The sequence below is a fragment of the Leishmania major genome, chromosome 8 (assembly GCF_000002725.2).
Source record: "Leishmania major strain Friedlin complete genome, chromosome 8".
Classification (NCBI taxonomy): domain Eukaryota; phylum Euglenozoa; class Kinetoplastea; order Trypanosomatida; family Trypanosomatidae; genus Leishmania; species Leishmania major.
In genome coordinates, this window is record NC_007249.2 from 2,527 (window position 1) to 17,197 (window position 14,671).

Genomic DNA, 14,671 nt, shown 5'->3' on the forward strand with positions numbered 1-14,671 from the left:
TCGTAGCGGGTGGAAGGATGCAAAATTGGTATTTTTAACGTTTGCTGTTTTGACGATTGATTTTTTGTGGTGAGGGCTGGCGGTGATGTCGTGTTTTTTCGAGACTTGTCGCATGATGGCTTTTTTTTTTGCAATACGGAGCTGCAGCAACCGCGATCCGGAATGCAAGTTTTTCGATGAGCGCGGTCGGGCTGGCAGGTCGCTGGCAGTTGTGGCGCGGGCCCGGACAGGCCTTCCTCACCGACTGCTTCTACTGTGTGTTGCTGTGTGGAAAAAGGGCCGCTAGCGGGAAAGGTAGCGGCTGGCGCCACTTCTAATGCTGGCGGTTGTGTGTATCGTTTGTAGTGGAACCAACAAGCACACATTTTTTTTTGTCGGCCGGGACTGTTCATGTAGTAATATAGTGTTGCAGAGCGTCTGCCCGGCGTTGTCTGTGAACCAAGGTTTGTGCTGAGCTCGCTGAGTAGATGCATCAAGCTGTCGTCGTCATGTGAAGTGTCTCTACTCCACTGAAGTGTGCAGCAGACCGATGAATTTATGTATGTGGCCTGATAAACTTTTTGTCGAGGCGTTTTATAGGAAGATAAGCGTGTGTGCTGTGTAACGATCTAGTAAAGGATGTACACCTGTGTGTAGAGGGCGTGTGATAACCGTCGTCGGTCGTGTATGATGTATCAATGATATAGACAAGTTGTTGATTAGATTGCGTACATATATTGCTTTTTCATGTGAGCAGGTGCTCTGTGCGAAAGAAGCTATGACTCGAAGCATTTTTTCGAATGCAGAAAAAATAAAAGTGGAAAAAGGAACGCGCTTTTCTTGTACTGTCGGCGGAGCACTTTGCCGTTTTATCGCTGTGGAGAGGTAGAGCGAGGGGATCTGCACTGCTTGTTGTCGTTGTCAAAGCGAGCTGTTTCACAGTGGGTTAGCGGATTTCTTCTGCTCAAACATTTTTTGCATGATGCAGAAAAGGAGTTGCAGGGCGCTGTTTGTATCTTGAAAAGTGAAGAGACGCTAGTGTGGTGGACTAGCGTCGATTCATGGAAAGGAAATGTGTGGCAATCATGTTTTTGTTTGAGTACGCAACCTACAGAATATGGTGTACGTGCCTCTTTGAACCCCCTAGAGTATCGCACCAGCTTTCGTTTTACTGTGTGACGCAGCTAATGCCGGAAACGAACGGATAGCTCATGTACTCGGGCGTTTTTGAAGTGTTTGGTTCTCCTGCAGCACAATTAGCGAACGGTAGCGGTTGGATGAGAGTGTTTTTTTCGGAGCGATTCGTGGTAGAGCTGCTAAGAATGCCCATTCCGACGTAAGTTTTGCTTTGGTGCCTCTATCCAGGTTTTTCGGTGCTTATCTCTTACCTTCTATTCAACCCCTGTCTTTTGCTGTCTTTGTCCTTTCTGAGAGACTTTATAGAGCATTGCTTCACGAAGGAGTGAAGATCATAGAATACCCTTGTGGGAGGAGAGCTGAATCTCAGATAGGTAAGATTACAAACCAAAAACAAAGAGCAGAGAGACGCCATGTTCATCAAGAACATCATCATATCTGGTTTTCGCTCGTATCGCGAACAATCGTTTCCAGATGGACTCTCCCCCAGGACAAACGTGATTGTAGGCAAGAACGGTTCTGGAAAGTCCAACTTTTTTGCCGCTATTCAGTTTGTGCTGAACGAGAAGTTCGCCAACTTGCGCACAGCGGAGCGGAAAGAACTTTTTCACGTGGGCAGTGGGAGGCCGGCGCTGTCTGTCTTTGTGGAAATCGTGTTCGATAACTCGGATGGCAGGCTTGTGATACCGGGCCGTGCTGAGGAGCCGGAGGTACGGATTCGCCGCACGGTCGGCCTAAAGCAGGATGAGTTTCGCGTGAATGATCGGAAGTTCTCGGCGTCTGATGTCCATCAGCTTCTGGAGAGTGCTGGCTTCTCCTCCAGCAACCCTTACTATGTTGTGGAGCAGGGGAAGATCGTGAGTTTGGTGAACATGAGCGAGGAAGAGCGTTACCAGCTCATCAAGGATGTTGCGGGGACAAAAGTGTACGATGCGCGACGTGCGGAGAGCGAGCACATTCTTGCGGAAACGAAGGGAAAGCAAGGCCAGATCACAGAGTCGATCCGGGAGCTGCAGAGGCTACTGAAGGAACTGGAGGCCGAGACGGCGGAGCTAAAGCAGTACGAGGAGGCGGATCGGGACAAAAAGTGCATCGAATACTGCATTTTCAATGCTGAGCTGGAGGCGGCCAATGGGGCGTTGCTGAAGGTGGAGGAGGAGGGGAACAAGCAATCCTCGCTTTTGAACAAATCGCAAGATGTCGACGAGGCTTCGGAGCAGAAAATATTGGATTTCTCGCAGAAAATCATGGACATTTCTACGGAGATTGCCCGTCTGGAGATGGAAAGGACGGCTGTGGCGAAGGATATGGCTGCTCTGACGAGTAAGCAGGCGGTGGTGGAGCTGGACGCCAGTGAGGCTGCTGGGAGGTTTGCCCGCACGAACCGGGAGCTTGAGGCACTCTGGAAGGAGGATCGAGAGCTTAGCGCCACCATCCAGGCGGTCGCCGTCGACATTGAAAAGAAGAAATCACTCTTCCACTCGAGCGATGAGGCGGCGAAGAAAAAGGCTGCCGAGGTGGAGACGCAGCGCAAGGTTCTCGAGCGCCTGCAAGAGCGGCGTAACCGGACAAAACTCTTCCGGAACAAAGCGGAGCGCGACAGGTGGCTGAGCGGCGAAATGCAGAAAAACGAAGACTCGATCCGAAAATCAAAGGAGGAGCTGCACTCGGTTCACCTTGAAATGGAACGCGTGGAGAAGGAGGCGGTTGCTTTGTCGAAGCAGATTTCAGCACCAAATGTGTCAACTGCCGATGTGGACCAGAGGTTGCGGGACCACGAGGAGCGTATCAAGGCTGCACTCTGCAGGCGAGACCAGCTGAACCATCAGCGGCGACAGTTATGGCAGTCGTTGCACGGGCAAGAAAGTGTGGTTCAGCGGCTCGACGAAGCATCGCGCAACGCGAAGCAGCAGTGGGAGCGGGCTGTGCGCCAAGATATACGACAGGGGTTGCAGGCTCTTTCAGAGGTCCTTCACGACTTGAGAAATCCGGCGCTATCGGCTGCCGTGCATGGTCCGCTGATCGACCTTATCGAGGTGGCGGACGGTTACAAAACGGCTGTGGAAATCACGGCGGGAAACGCACTCTTCAATGTTGTCGTGGACTCGTTCGAGGTGAGCACGACTCTGCTCGCTGAGATGAACAAGCGGCGGAAACCTGGTCGTGTCTCGTTTTTCCCGTTGGACACATGCAGCGGGAAGGCTGTGGACATTGCAACGACACCGGAGTGCTTGCCGTTGCTGTCTAAGATCAAGTACGACGCGCACTTCAAGGGTGTGGTGACTGAGGTGTTTGGGAGGACGGCTGTCGTTGCCTCGCTGGAAACGGCAGCCACGATGGTGGGCAAGATGCAGTGGGACGTCATCACGGTGGACGGCGATCAGCTGGGTCGCAGGGGCGGAATCACGGGTGGTTTCATTGACAAGCGCCACATGAAGCTTCCTCTTCGCGAGCGCGAAAAGGAGCTGGCCGCCGAACGTCAGACAGCACGCGCAAAGCTGGACGTCCTGTGCCAAGAAGTGGCCACGGTGGAGCAGAGCATCACGGAGGTGCTCAACGAGCTTGAGGCGCTTCGCAATCAGAATATGTCGACGGAGCGGGAAGCGGATGTCCGGCTGCGTGAGGCGCGCCTGATGGAGGATCGTCGATCTTGCCTGGCCACTCTGAAGTCGAACTTGGCGGCAGCCAAGAAGGCGGTAGAGAGTTCCATCGCGGCGGCGACGGAGAGAGTGGGAGAGCTGAAGAGGGAGCTCTCCGACGACTTCAAGAGCGCATGGACGCCGGAGGACGAGAAGAGGCTAGAGCAACTGACAGAGGAAGTGGCTGCCGCTCGAGTGGCGTCGTCCGAGATGCAGGCGAGTGCACTGCAATTGGCTACCGAGGTTCAGCTTCTGGAAGACACTGCGCGGCACGTGGAGCGGCGTAAGGCGGTTGTCGCTGACCGCATCCGCGAGCTGGGCTGGTCGAGGCATGCCGGCAGCATCGCGGGTGGAGAAGAGGCTGCTGTGAAGGCCGAGTTCGAGTTGCTTTCGCAGCGGCTGCAGAGTATCGACCATGACTTGGAGCAAGACGGCCGCGAGCGCGAGAAGCTGCAGTCGCAGCTTGATGCGCTGACATCGAAGCGGCTGGCGGTGGCGCGGAGCTTGCAGGAGCGCAAGGAGGTCGCGGAGAGGACGCAGATGCAGCGGAGTGTGCTGGTGCAGCGCCGCGATGATGCGCTGCAGAAGATCCGGCAGCTGGGAGTGCTGCCTCAGGGGGTTGCCAAGTTCGAGTCGGCGTCTCTCGGGAAGCTGATGTACCACTTGAAGGCAGCCAATGAAAAGCTCAAGGGCTTGTCGCACGTGAACCGCAAGGCTCTCGACCAGCACGCGGCCCTCCAGGAGACTATGAAAGCCCTCACGTCGCAGCAGGGGACACTATCCAAAGAACTGGACAGCATTCATGAACTGATGGAGCACTTGGACGCAAAGAAGGAGGAGGCCATCGAGCGCACGTACAAGCAGGTTCAGTACCAATTTGAGGAGGTGTTTAAGCAGCTCGTAGGCGTGGAGAGCTGCTCGGCGGAGCTGCAGCTTGTCGCGTCTGCGGTGCCGAACAAGAAGGAGGACCCGTACACTGGTGCACGTATCAAGGTGTCGTTTGGTCTTGGAAACCCTGTCAGCCACCTGGAGCAGCTTAGTGGCGGGCAGAAGTCTCTCGTCGCTTTGGCGCTCATCTTTGCGATCCAGCGCTGCGACCCTGCGCCGTTCTACCTGTTTGACGAAATCGATGCCGCTCTCGATGCGGAGTACCGCACATCTGTAGCGAACATGATGGCGCGTCAGTCCAGCGAGTGCCAGTTCCTCGTGGCGACCTTCAAGACGGAGCTCCTGGACGTCGCGGACAAGGTGCTCGGCATTTTCTTCCACAACAAGATGAGCCGCATCCAGACTATTGCGAGGGAGGAGGGTGTGAGGCTGCTGAAGCAGGCGGCACTTGAGGACCGGAAACGAGCCCGCGAAGCCGAGTAGGTGCTTCCTTCCGTGGTGAAGGATGACGGTTTTATGCAACCTGGAACCGAAAGAAAACCGAAAAGGACATGCGCATCCGCGGCTGCAAGGATGGCACTGTTTTGATTACGGCATGTGTGCGTTCACACTTGTGGTTTTCGGACAACTATTCAGAAACCACCTCGTTTTGGTTTCATGTTTTGCTTTTGCTGCTCTCTTCCCGTGACTTGCCCGGGTTTCGCCGCCTCTGAAGTGTGGCCGTACCTAGCACACGGGCCATAGGCTCGTAGAGGATCAGAAGCCTTCTTCGCGCATCAGCACGTCTGTCAGTATACGTGCGGATGCGCGTGTCTATAGAAGATATCAACTCAGACCCCATAGACCACTGTCTTTTTCGTTGGCTCTTTTTTTGTCGTATTGGTTTTCAGCTGTTTTCTGGTATCTCTCTCCTCGTGCCCCTCGGGCGCCAGGTGCGCGGGGTACCGGAAGGCGACTTGGTTACTTTTTTCCCCTTTTTCTATTAGCGGTGGTGCCGGCTGCAGGGTATTTCTGTTCCACCTCGAGGATACTTGGCATGCTGCGCGCTTCTTTTGATATGACCTGAACTGAAGAAACAAAACAAGAAACAGGCGTGATTGCAAGCCACGTGTGTGCGAGCCACTAGCGCCACTCTGCTTTTTTTTTCTTTGCGTTGGGAGAGGTCATGTGGAATGCGACGAAGGTGTTCGTGACATTCATGATGCGGTGGTCGTTAGAAGGGACAGCGGTTCGGTGCTTCTCTCGCGCTGCGGACGTTTCGGGGTGCCATGCGAGCAGCTTCTGAGAACTTCTTTTCGCTTCTCTGCTCCTGCTCTGAACACGCTGTGAGTCGTCTACTCCACCGCTGCTCTTAGCGTCGGCTTTCACAGAGCGGCGACGATTGTGCGTAGCTGGGTGACGCAAGGCACACATCTTTAGGATCTCTGCCCCCGGACTCTTTAGCGTATTGCTGCGTCAGGGGTCACACGTGTATCGTTGAAATGAGCAAGTTTTTCTGTGATGTCGATCGCGAAGAAGGTTCACTACAAGGCCCTCTCCTGAACGCACCGCGAAAGAGATGCCGCGAGGAAGATTACGCGATAGACGCCTATCGTCGGCACCTGCCCCCGCATGTGCGAGTGCAGGTTGCATGGGAGAACACCACCACTTTCGTTTCACTTCGGGGACACGTCTTGGATGCGCACGGCCGCTTTAACTCGGCCGACTTCCCCGGACTGGCCTTTTTTTACAACCCTGTCGTGGCGTGCGTTGCCTCTGGGACCGTCACACTGCATTTCGACGATAGCACGTCGGTCACGGAGCGGATCCTGCGCGAAAAACGGCCACTCCCGTGCTCCGTACACGGACCATTCCGCTGTCCTTGCCACATTATGCACGAGGCGGCAGACGGTGTTGCTCAGCTGCTTCGCGAAATCTTCTGTCAACACTCACCTTTCGACGTTTCTATCGACTGCCACCGATCCTATCCGCACATATGCATTGACAGCCAGTCAAAGACGTGGTCCGTATCGCTGGTGGGACTGCCGCTCCCCTCAAAATTCTTCGGGCCGTTTCCATTGGGAGACATCACCTCTCCGCAGTCTATCAAAGGCCACTGGCTCCAGTACATTGAAAAGAGCAAGGTTGTCGAGGACGCGTGCATCATGTGCGGGATTGTGTCAGGGATTCATTGCTCCAGGTGCCTGTGTCGTCTGTGCAAGCGGTGCGGGGAGCACTGTGCCAATTGTGGGAGCTACGTCTGCCGTGGCTGTTCTACCGCTGGTGAAAACGGCACTACCATCTGCTATAACTGCTTCTGCTAAGAGTCGCAAAGACATGACAGCAGGCTTTCGAGAGGTACAGTGCCTGTTTTTTGTCGCTCTGCTGTAGTTATCGAGCACTGGCTTGATGTGCCCGACTTCGCCCTTCCTGTAGCGCCCTCACAGACGTAGCGAAGGCACAACATAGAAATAGAGTGCGGCTCTGTGGTTTTAGATTGGCTAACAAAGTATGTCTGGTGCCCATCTGCCCCATGGAACACGACCGAGATGCTCTTACGGATAGCCGTGCAATCAGCGGAGTTTTTTGGAGGTGCTGTGCAAACCATTTCTCTTGGCGTGCTCCGACGAGAGGTGGCAGGTCGTGGGTACCGCTTCTACGCAAACTGTCTGCGCGCACAGGTGGAGGAGACGTGGTGGGAGATGTCCTAAATGGGTTTCATATTCTTTTCACTCTTTCCTTCTTTTCACCTGTGTGCGTTGGCGGGTGCGTCCTTGTGGCCTCCTCTCTTCCGTTGCGAATGCGCTCTAAAACGCTTCTGCTTCCTACTGCCGTTATCGTTGGCGCGCTCTCGCCGCTACCATTCACGTCGCGATGCAAATGAAATGCGTTGCAACAACGGAACTGCTACGAATGCAATCCCTGTGTACGGACGATCCACGTTTCCGCAATACTACATATGCACGCAAAATCTCATGTAGCACTCTCTGCCTCTTTTTTTTTGAAGCTTCCAACTAGAATGCTACCATTGTCTCCTCCTTCTGTTGCCATCGCTTCCCATGCCTATTGCGTTGTACACCATGTCCTGACCATTGACTGTTTCCTCTGCTACTGACGTTTCCTATCACCATAGCTGTCTCGCAGCTTCCGATACCTTCGCTTAGTCGAGTACGTAGCTGTCACCCACCCCCTTTTTTGTTTTATCGGACATCGTTGTCGTTTTTTTGTTGTTGCTTTTTTGTCTTTTTTCTTGGACGTACATGTGACTGGCACCGCACGGCATCAACTTGCATATAACACTCTATTGCCCTACCGGCTGTCTTTCCGTGTTGCGACCGTTGTGCGCTGGAGTGGAAGCAAGATGCCGATCAAGTACAGCTGCGTTAATGACGAGACCAAGCTTCTGGCCGAGCACCCGGCCGGCGAGCAGCCGAAGCTGGCCGAGACGATGCAGAAGGTCATTGCTACCGTGCCACCCAAGGAGTATCGACACAAGACGATCGAGGACAAGGATGGCGGTGTCAACTACAATTATATCAGCAATGGCGAGGGGCGCATTGTGGCGTGCGTGACAACAAGTGACATGCGCATGCGCACCGTCTTCGCGTTTCTGGAGGCCGTCGAGCCACTGGTTCGAGGCAGCGTCGGTCCGCAGGGCGCTGAGTTGCGCAATGGCAAGAAGCTGCTGCAGCAGAAGATGGAGTTCTACAACAACCCTCAGAACGACAAGATCACCGCGCTGAATGATGACATTAATCAGGTAGTGGATGTCATGATAGACAACATGGACAAGGTGCTAGCGCGTGGTGACCGTATCGACACACTGCATGAGAAGTCCTCCACTCTTGCGGATCAGGCGCAGCAGTTCCAGCAGCGCTCCACGGAGCTGAAGCGAAACCTCTGCATGAAGAACCTGAAGCTCACCCTCATGATTGTCGGCGCCGTGGTCGTTGTTCTCATCATCATTCTTATGATTGCATGCAAGCCGAACTTCTCACGCTGCCGTTGATTGTGAGCAGCTGCATCCCCCTGCAAAAAGCGAGAGCTGCACCTGCATTGCGTCGCACGGGGAGTGTGAAATGCGGTCGCGCCATTGCAGCTTTCTGAGCGCCCTTGTGAAATGGAATATGCGTTCGAGTCGCGCTGCAAGGAACCTCGGCTGTGGAGTGCGGTTCGAGCCAACTCGTTCATTGTGCTTTGTGCTTGCCTTGATATCACACGAGGGGTGGGGCTTGGGGGCTTGTGTGTATTATGGGAGGCTGAATCGATTCAGAGGCAGCAAGGAAGACGAGAAAGAGAGACGAAAAAAGGACCGACACCGAGGGGGGAGGGGGGGGGGCAAGAAAAGGGGAACAGGCACATATAAAGACGACATATTGCAGTGCTATTGTCAACTCAGCGCTTTCGCGGCGTGCTTGTCTTGGTGAAAGGAAATAAGAACTGTCGAATGTGTGATTTTTCAACGGTTTCTGTGTGTGTGTGTGCGCGCGTTTTCCTCTTCAGTGCCTTTCCGCTCTTTCTGTGCTTCTCGTGTTGTCGAATGTTTTTTTTTTAATCCTTCGGCAACGTCGTTTCCTCGCTTCTCTCGGTTGCACTTGCACCTGATAAACGCAGCTCTTTTTTGTTTTCTCTCCTGCCTCTGGTGTTGCTTTTTTTGTTTTGTTTTCGTTCTCCTTCTTTCTTTTTATCTTTTCGGTTGCTTTGCTTTGCTTTGCTTTTGTTTGCGCGGGTAGTCTCTGTATACTGTTCCGCCAAGCAGCTCAATCGGTGCTGTGCGGGCACGCTTTTGGCTGTGTGGGAGTGAAGAGAGTGGTGACGGCGAGGCTAAGAAGGATGTCTCGAGGTACTTTGCTTACTATGGCGTTCACTCAGGAAACGGATGCGTAGCTGAGGTTGGTTCGCTTTCAAAAGAAAAGAGCTGTTCTTATATCGCACAGTTCACGTGCTTCATTCCAGTCTTCATCGTTGTCTAACCGTGAGTTTTTCATCTTGTGTGTGATGGCTCTGTACTGTTTTTCTTCCCGTATGGGGAGAGAGGTGATCCGGTAGTATCTCTGTGCGTTTGAGCGCTGGTTGTGCCAGCCGAGGTTCTTTTTCACGAGTGGTGTTGTAGCGAACGAACGTGCCAGTGGTGCCCCATCATGAGGTGTATATCTGTTTAGTCCGTGCATCGGAAGCTAGTGATTCAAATGACCTGCTCGACTAAGCGAACCTGGAGATGCCGCGGTCTGCATGGGGCTGCACCTTTTGGCGGAACCAAGGGCAGCGCTGAATTCATCGGCAGTGTTTCCGTTTTTCCTCTGGTGTGACGGGGTCGTCTGCGAGTACCTAGGCAATGGGCAAATTTGGAAGGGGGAGGGTAGGCGACGGCTCGATGCCAGCAGTAATGTCGCGTGCCTGCCCACGCGTCAGCTTTTCTGTTAGAGGGTGCCTTACGGACTGCATCGACAAAAGCGGTTTTGATATCGAAAAGTACGTACCCTCTTTCATGATCATTGGTGCGTTCCTGTCCTCTTTCTACTTTGTCAGTCTCTCGCATTCATCGACGCTTTCGGTTGAAGTCAAGTCTATTCTTTGTGCATAAAGCCCCACGCATACTACCACATCTTCAGCCTACTCCCGCGCATCACGTTGGGGAGGCAAGGTCCTGTGTCAAGGAGTGCAGCTCGCTGGCACTCTTTCAGCAGTGCTGACGGAAAGGCGTTCGGAAGATGAGGGACAGAAGAAGTGATTTCGTTCGCGTCCCTCTTCATACTCAGCTGGCGACGTCACACCCTAGAGCCGTTTTTACGTCCATAAGGAGAAAATGGACTTGACAGACAACTCGATATGGACGCTAGTCGAGGAGGCTGTCATTGAAGACAGGGGGGAAGACGAGGAGGAGGTTCTGGCGCAAATGGTACGCTCGTATCTCGCGCGGAGAGGTCTGACAGACACTCTCGCCGCCTTTGACGAGGAGCACCAGTGCTACAGGGTCTTATCGACGGCTCCCCACAATCGCGATCCAGATGCACCCAAGCCGTCAGCGTATGCGGGGGTTCTTGGTTCCACGCTGGCCGCAGATCGCGCTAGTGCGAATTCTGCTCCCGCTCGCGATGAAATGAGCGCTGGGATGGACAAACGCAAGGCGGCGCAGCGGCTTTGTCTGCAGAAGAGGTACGAGGCGGCGGCGGCGCTCATGGAGCCGTCGTCGCTTGCTCGCATTCGCCTTCTTTGCATTCAGGCGCAGAGCCTAGAAGACAGGCCCACGGCTGTCTTTTACCTGGCGACGCACGTCGCACCGCTCGTCCCGTTTTGTATTGATCCTACGATGGGCCACAAAGTGTACACCGCTGCCCTGAGTAGCGTGCTAAGCCCGTGCCGTGAGAGGTCTATTTCCGACACGGAGCTGCTCGCGAGGGAGGTGAACGACGAGTTGTGTGGCCGTGAGCAGCGCAGTAGCCTTCACGTGTTGTTCAATTGGGCGTACTGGCAGGAAACGTCGAACTCCGCCTGATGTACCAACGCGTCTTTGTACGAGAGAATGGCGGCCGTATTTTCGGTGGAGGCGTCTGCACTGCGAGCATCGAATCAACTTCTTCTCCTGCATAGCAGACATTTTTTCTCCCTCGCGTTCAGGGTGTGATGTGGCCGTGGCGCAACTAGTGCTGTATATGCTGTTTATTCACGCCGCTGCAGTGCTCTCCTGCTGTTGTTATCTTTTTGTGTGTGCGCTTGTGTGCGTCACTCTGCACCTGGAAACGGTGATACAAACAGAGCATGAGAGGGGAGGGGGCCAGAGCTAGTCACCCAAGCCATGTATCTACTCTCTCTCTCTGTTTTGACCTTTGTTTGGCGAGTGAAGCAGATGCGAGTTGCCCGCGTCACCTTCTCCCCGCAAGCTATCACTTCTTTATTCTCCTCTTCAGGATTTCGACTGTGCTGCATGGTTCTTTTTTCGTGATGCAGCACGGACACACAAAAGCGAGTGAATCTGTGGATGTCCTAGTGCTCGTACAGTCGTTCTTTGTGTCATGGCAGGTTCGGGCAAGTGTCGTGGGCCTCAACACGAACGCTGGTAGACCTCGGCTATGAATGCTGCCGGTCCCGCAATCATGCGGGTGCGCGGGGCGGTAACGCGGGCCTCTTCATACGGCTATATACGAGCTGGTAGGAACTGATAGGAATGACGATGACTGCCGCAAACCACCATCCGTCTGCATTTGTGTTACCCTCCCCGTCACATTCCTCGTGGGCATTGTTGCTCTGATGTGTGCGGGAGTATCTCCTTCTCTATCGCCTGGCCCCTTTTCCACCTCCGTCATTTCTCCTGCATCATTGGCCTACGGTTGTGCGGGGCGTGTCTGTGTGTGTGTCTTTGCACTCCCGTCGCCGTCTGTGCGGCGATGGGGACACTGTGCTCTGCATCACCTCATTGGCCTTCCTCGCCCTGCGCTTTGCGGTTCACTAGGTCGCCAGTGGTGTGGGAGTCTCTGTTTCCGCTTTTAGGTTCTTACCCTCTTTCAACAAAATCAGTATTGCTTTAGTTCATTGCTGCTTGGCGCTCGAACATTCGTGTCTCCGTCATGACGTCCATCAAGGAGCTGAACGACCGCCTGACGAAGCAGCCGTACGTGTCCGGCTACACGCCCAGCACCGACGACGCGAAGCTCTTTAGCGAGATCTTTGGCGACAATGTGAACGTGGTCCAGTGGGCGGCACGCATGGCGACGTACTATCCTAGTGAGCGTGCCAAGATGCAACCGGCTCCTGTCGAGTCGGAGGACTCCTCGGAGATCGAAGACGACGTTTGATGTGGCTTGGCGCACGCGTCGAGTAGGATAGTGTCTGGTTGTGTGCGCTAGCAGCAGCCACGGCACTGTGTGACTCGACTGCAGCGACACTTTTAGTCATAGCGGGGAATGTGGAAGAGGAGTGGTTACAAAACCCACCATTTTTCGATATGCACGGAGCTCGTTGCCTGCACGTAAGTCTGACCTGCGGCGTTGACGTGAGGCTGCGGTACTCGTGCGTGCACACATGTCTCACGGTAGGCCACATATGAAATTCCCGTAGTGATTTCATTTTTTTTTCGGTGTACGTATTGTCCTTTTCTTTGCTGTTGCGCGGCGCACACTGTGTGTGAGGGCGTGCGTGTGTTCCTCGATTTCTTTGTCTCGCTTTTCTTTTCGATTCCCCTCATTCCATGTTGCTCAGCGGCCAGTAGGTGGTCTTTTCATTCTCAAAGCAGCCATCACAAGCGGGAAGTCAGCAGTCCCGGTCAGTCGGAAGGCAGTGATGGGTGGTGAGTGGGAGGCGCTTCGGATGCCGCACTCCCACCTGGAGCCTCATCTTCTCAAAGAGGGAGACAAAGAGACATCCACTATTGTTTCTTTTTTTTTGCTCTCTCTGTCTCTGCCACGTGTGCGAAAAGGAGAGTCGAACAGTTGTGTGCTGTGACGCTGTGGCATCGTCCTCCTTGCATTACGATGTTCACAGATGATGACTCCCGCACCACCACCTATGGCGTCTTGGCCATTAGCCTACCGACGACACAATCAGTGTCGTTATTTTGTTCATGCCCTTTCTCTCTTTTTCCTTTGCTTGTGTCTCTCCCCCTCTTTCACTCACTCGCCGTTACCGAAAGTGTGGATCACATTTTTTTCCTCACACCGCCAGTAGACTATGTATGCCGACGTAGTAGATCCGGTGCTCTAGAATCTTGTTCCTCGACCCACGATGATCTCAATGGGGAATGTGTGGGTGCGCATGTGACGTGACTGTGGCTGTGACAACAGACTCTGGACTGATGAGCAGCTTTCGCCGAATGCACGCTCACCACTCATAGGTGCCTTCGTATAGAACTGCCCTAGATGTCTGAATACGCACGCGAGCAAGTGCCTGCCAGCCTGTTTGCTGGCTTACGCGCTCTCTCGCTCATACACGGAGGTGCTGTTTTTTTCGGTGCCTCTGCGACAAATAGAAACAAGGCTCATTATGTAGATACGCGCTGCTTTCGGATGACGAGCGGCGTCTGCTCCTCTGCGCCACCCTACTATTAGCACGCAGAGGTGTGTGCGTGTGTGTTGTGCTCAGCAGTCGTTCTCAGGCTTCGTGTTTGGTTTGCCGGGCGGGGCTTCTCGACAGAGCTTTTGCCCACGCGCCCACTATCATTGGTTACTCCCCACCCTTCATGGCTGTTATCACCCCTCTCTCCCTCTGTCTCGGTGCCTGTCCTCGGTACTCACTGTCGCCTACCGCCTCTGCACAACCGCCTATTTTCTAAAAAGAGGGACGCTCTTTCGAATGTACCTATCGCACGTGCAGAGGTAGCAAGGCAGAGATTATTCGGTCATCATGGCCCACATCCACGTCTGCCGCCACGGCCAGGATATGGACAACGTGCGCGGCATTTTAAATGGGCACCGCGACCAGCCGCTTTCTGAGCTGGGCCGTCGTCAGGCTGCAGCTGTTGCCGACAAGATCAAGGAGAGCGGTGTCAACTACGCCGCCATCTACTCCTCTCCGTTGCAGCGCGCTCTCGAGACGGCGTCGGCGATCTGTGCCGCCGTGAACGTACAGGTGCAGGTGCGTGCCGACCTAATCGAACGCGACTTTGGCGTCTTGTCGGGAAAGCCGTACGCTGACATACCCAAGTACGCTGGTGATAGGGTGCTGCAGGGAGACAAGGTTTTATATTTTCTCGAAGTTGAGAGCTGTGAGACCTTCGACAAGTGCTACGAACGGGCGCAGGGCGTGCTCGCGGATATGGACGCGGCGCACGCTGGCGAACACGTCTTGCTCGTGTGTCACGGTGACATTGGGAAGATGCTGCAAGCCGCAAATGCCAAGGTGGGGTGGCAGGATGGACTTCGACTCCCCTATTTTGCCAACACAGAGGTGATTGAGCTATAGCGTTATTGTGGACTGCGTTGATGTTCAGATGTGGCACATACGTAGGTGTGTTAGTGCAGGTAGGAGGGGGGCGTAGTTGCTCTGCCCCCCTCCCTCTTCTCCCCCACACATACACACTCGCAGAAAGGAAAAGATACTTCAAAATAAACTCTGGC

General features: G+C 54.2%; 6 protein-coding genes across 6 annotated transcripts; all 6 read left to right on the top strand.

Moving 5' to 3' along the window:
• Window positions 1-1,529: 1,529 nt before the first annotated feature.
• On the top strand, window positions 1,530-5,126 carry LMJF_08_0010 (putative adaptor complex protein (AP) 3 delta subunit 1; the record flags this gene model as incomplete). Its single annotated transcript, XM_001680978.1, has 1 exon — window positions 1,530-5,126. The coding sequence occupies one exon, from the start codon at window positions 1,530-1,532 to the stop codon at window positions 5,124-5,126; it is 3,597 nt and encodes a 1,198-aa protein (XP_001681030.1).
• Window positions 5,127-6,124: 998 nt separating this feature from the next.
• Window positions 6,125-6,946, top strand: LMJF_08_0020 (conserved hypothetical protein; the record flags this gene model as incomplete). The annotated part of the gene is made up of 1 exon (XM_001680979.1): window positions 6,125-6,946. The coding sequence occupies one exon, from the start codon at window positions 6,125-6,127 to the stop codon at window positions 6,944-6,946; it is 822 nt and encodes a 273-aa protein (XP_001681031.1).
• Window positions 6,947-7,983: 1,037 nt separating this feature from the next.
• LMJF_08_0030 (putative Qc-SNARE protein) lies at window positions 7,984-8,631 on the top strand (the record flags this gene model as incomplete). Its single annotated transcript, XM_001680980.1, has 1 exon — window positions 7,984-8,631. One exon carries the CDS (start codon window positions 7,984-7,986, stop codon window positions 8,629-8,631), a length of 648 nt encoding a protein of 215 aa, XP_001681032.1.
• A 1,797-nt stretch (window positions 8,632-10,428) lies between these two features.
• LMJF_08_0040 (conserved hypothetical protein) lies at window positions 10,429-11,118 on the top strand (the record flags this gene model as incomplete). Its single annotated transcript, XM_001680981.1, has 1 exon — window positions 10,429-11,118. One exon carries the CDS (start codon window positions 10,429-10,431, stop codon window positions 11,116-11,118), a length of 690 nt encoding a protein of 229 aa, XP_001681033.1.
• A 1,069-nt stretch (window positions 11,119-12,187) lies between these two features.
• Window positions 12,188-12,415, top strand: LMJF_08_0050 (hypothetical protein; the record flags this gene model as incomplete). Its single annotated transcript, XM_001680982.1, has 1 exon — window positions 12,188-12,415. The coding sequence occupies one exon, from the start codon at window positions 12,188-12,190 to the stop codon at window positions 12,413-12,415; it is 228 nt and encodes a 75-aa protein (XP_001681034.1).
• Window positions 12,416-13,958: 1,543 nt separating this feature from the next.
• LMJF_08_0060 (putative phosphoglycerate mutase protein) lies at window positions 13,959-14,516 on the top strand (the record flags this gene model as incomplete). Its single annotated transcript, XM_001680983.1, has 1 exon — window positions 13,959-14,516. One exon carries the CDS (start codon window positions 13,959-13,961, stop codon window positions 14,514-14,516), a length of 558 nt encoding a protein of 185 aa, XP_001681035.1.
• Between the last annotated feature and the right edge of the window lie 155 nt (window positions 14,517-14,671).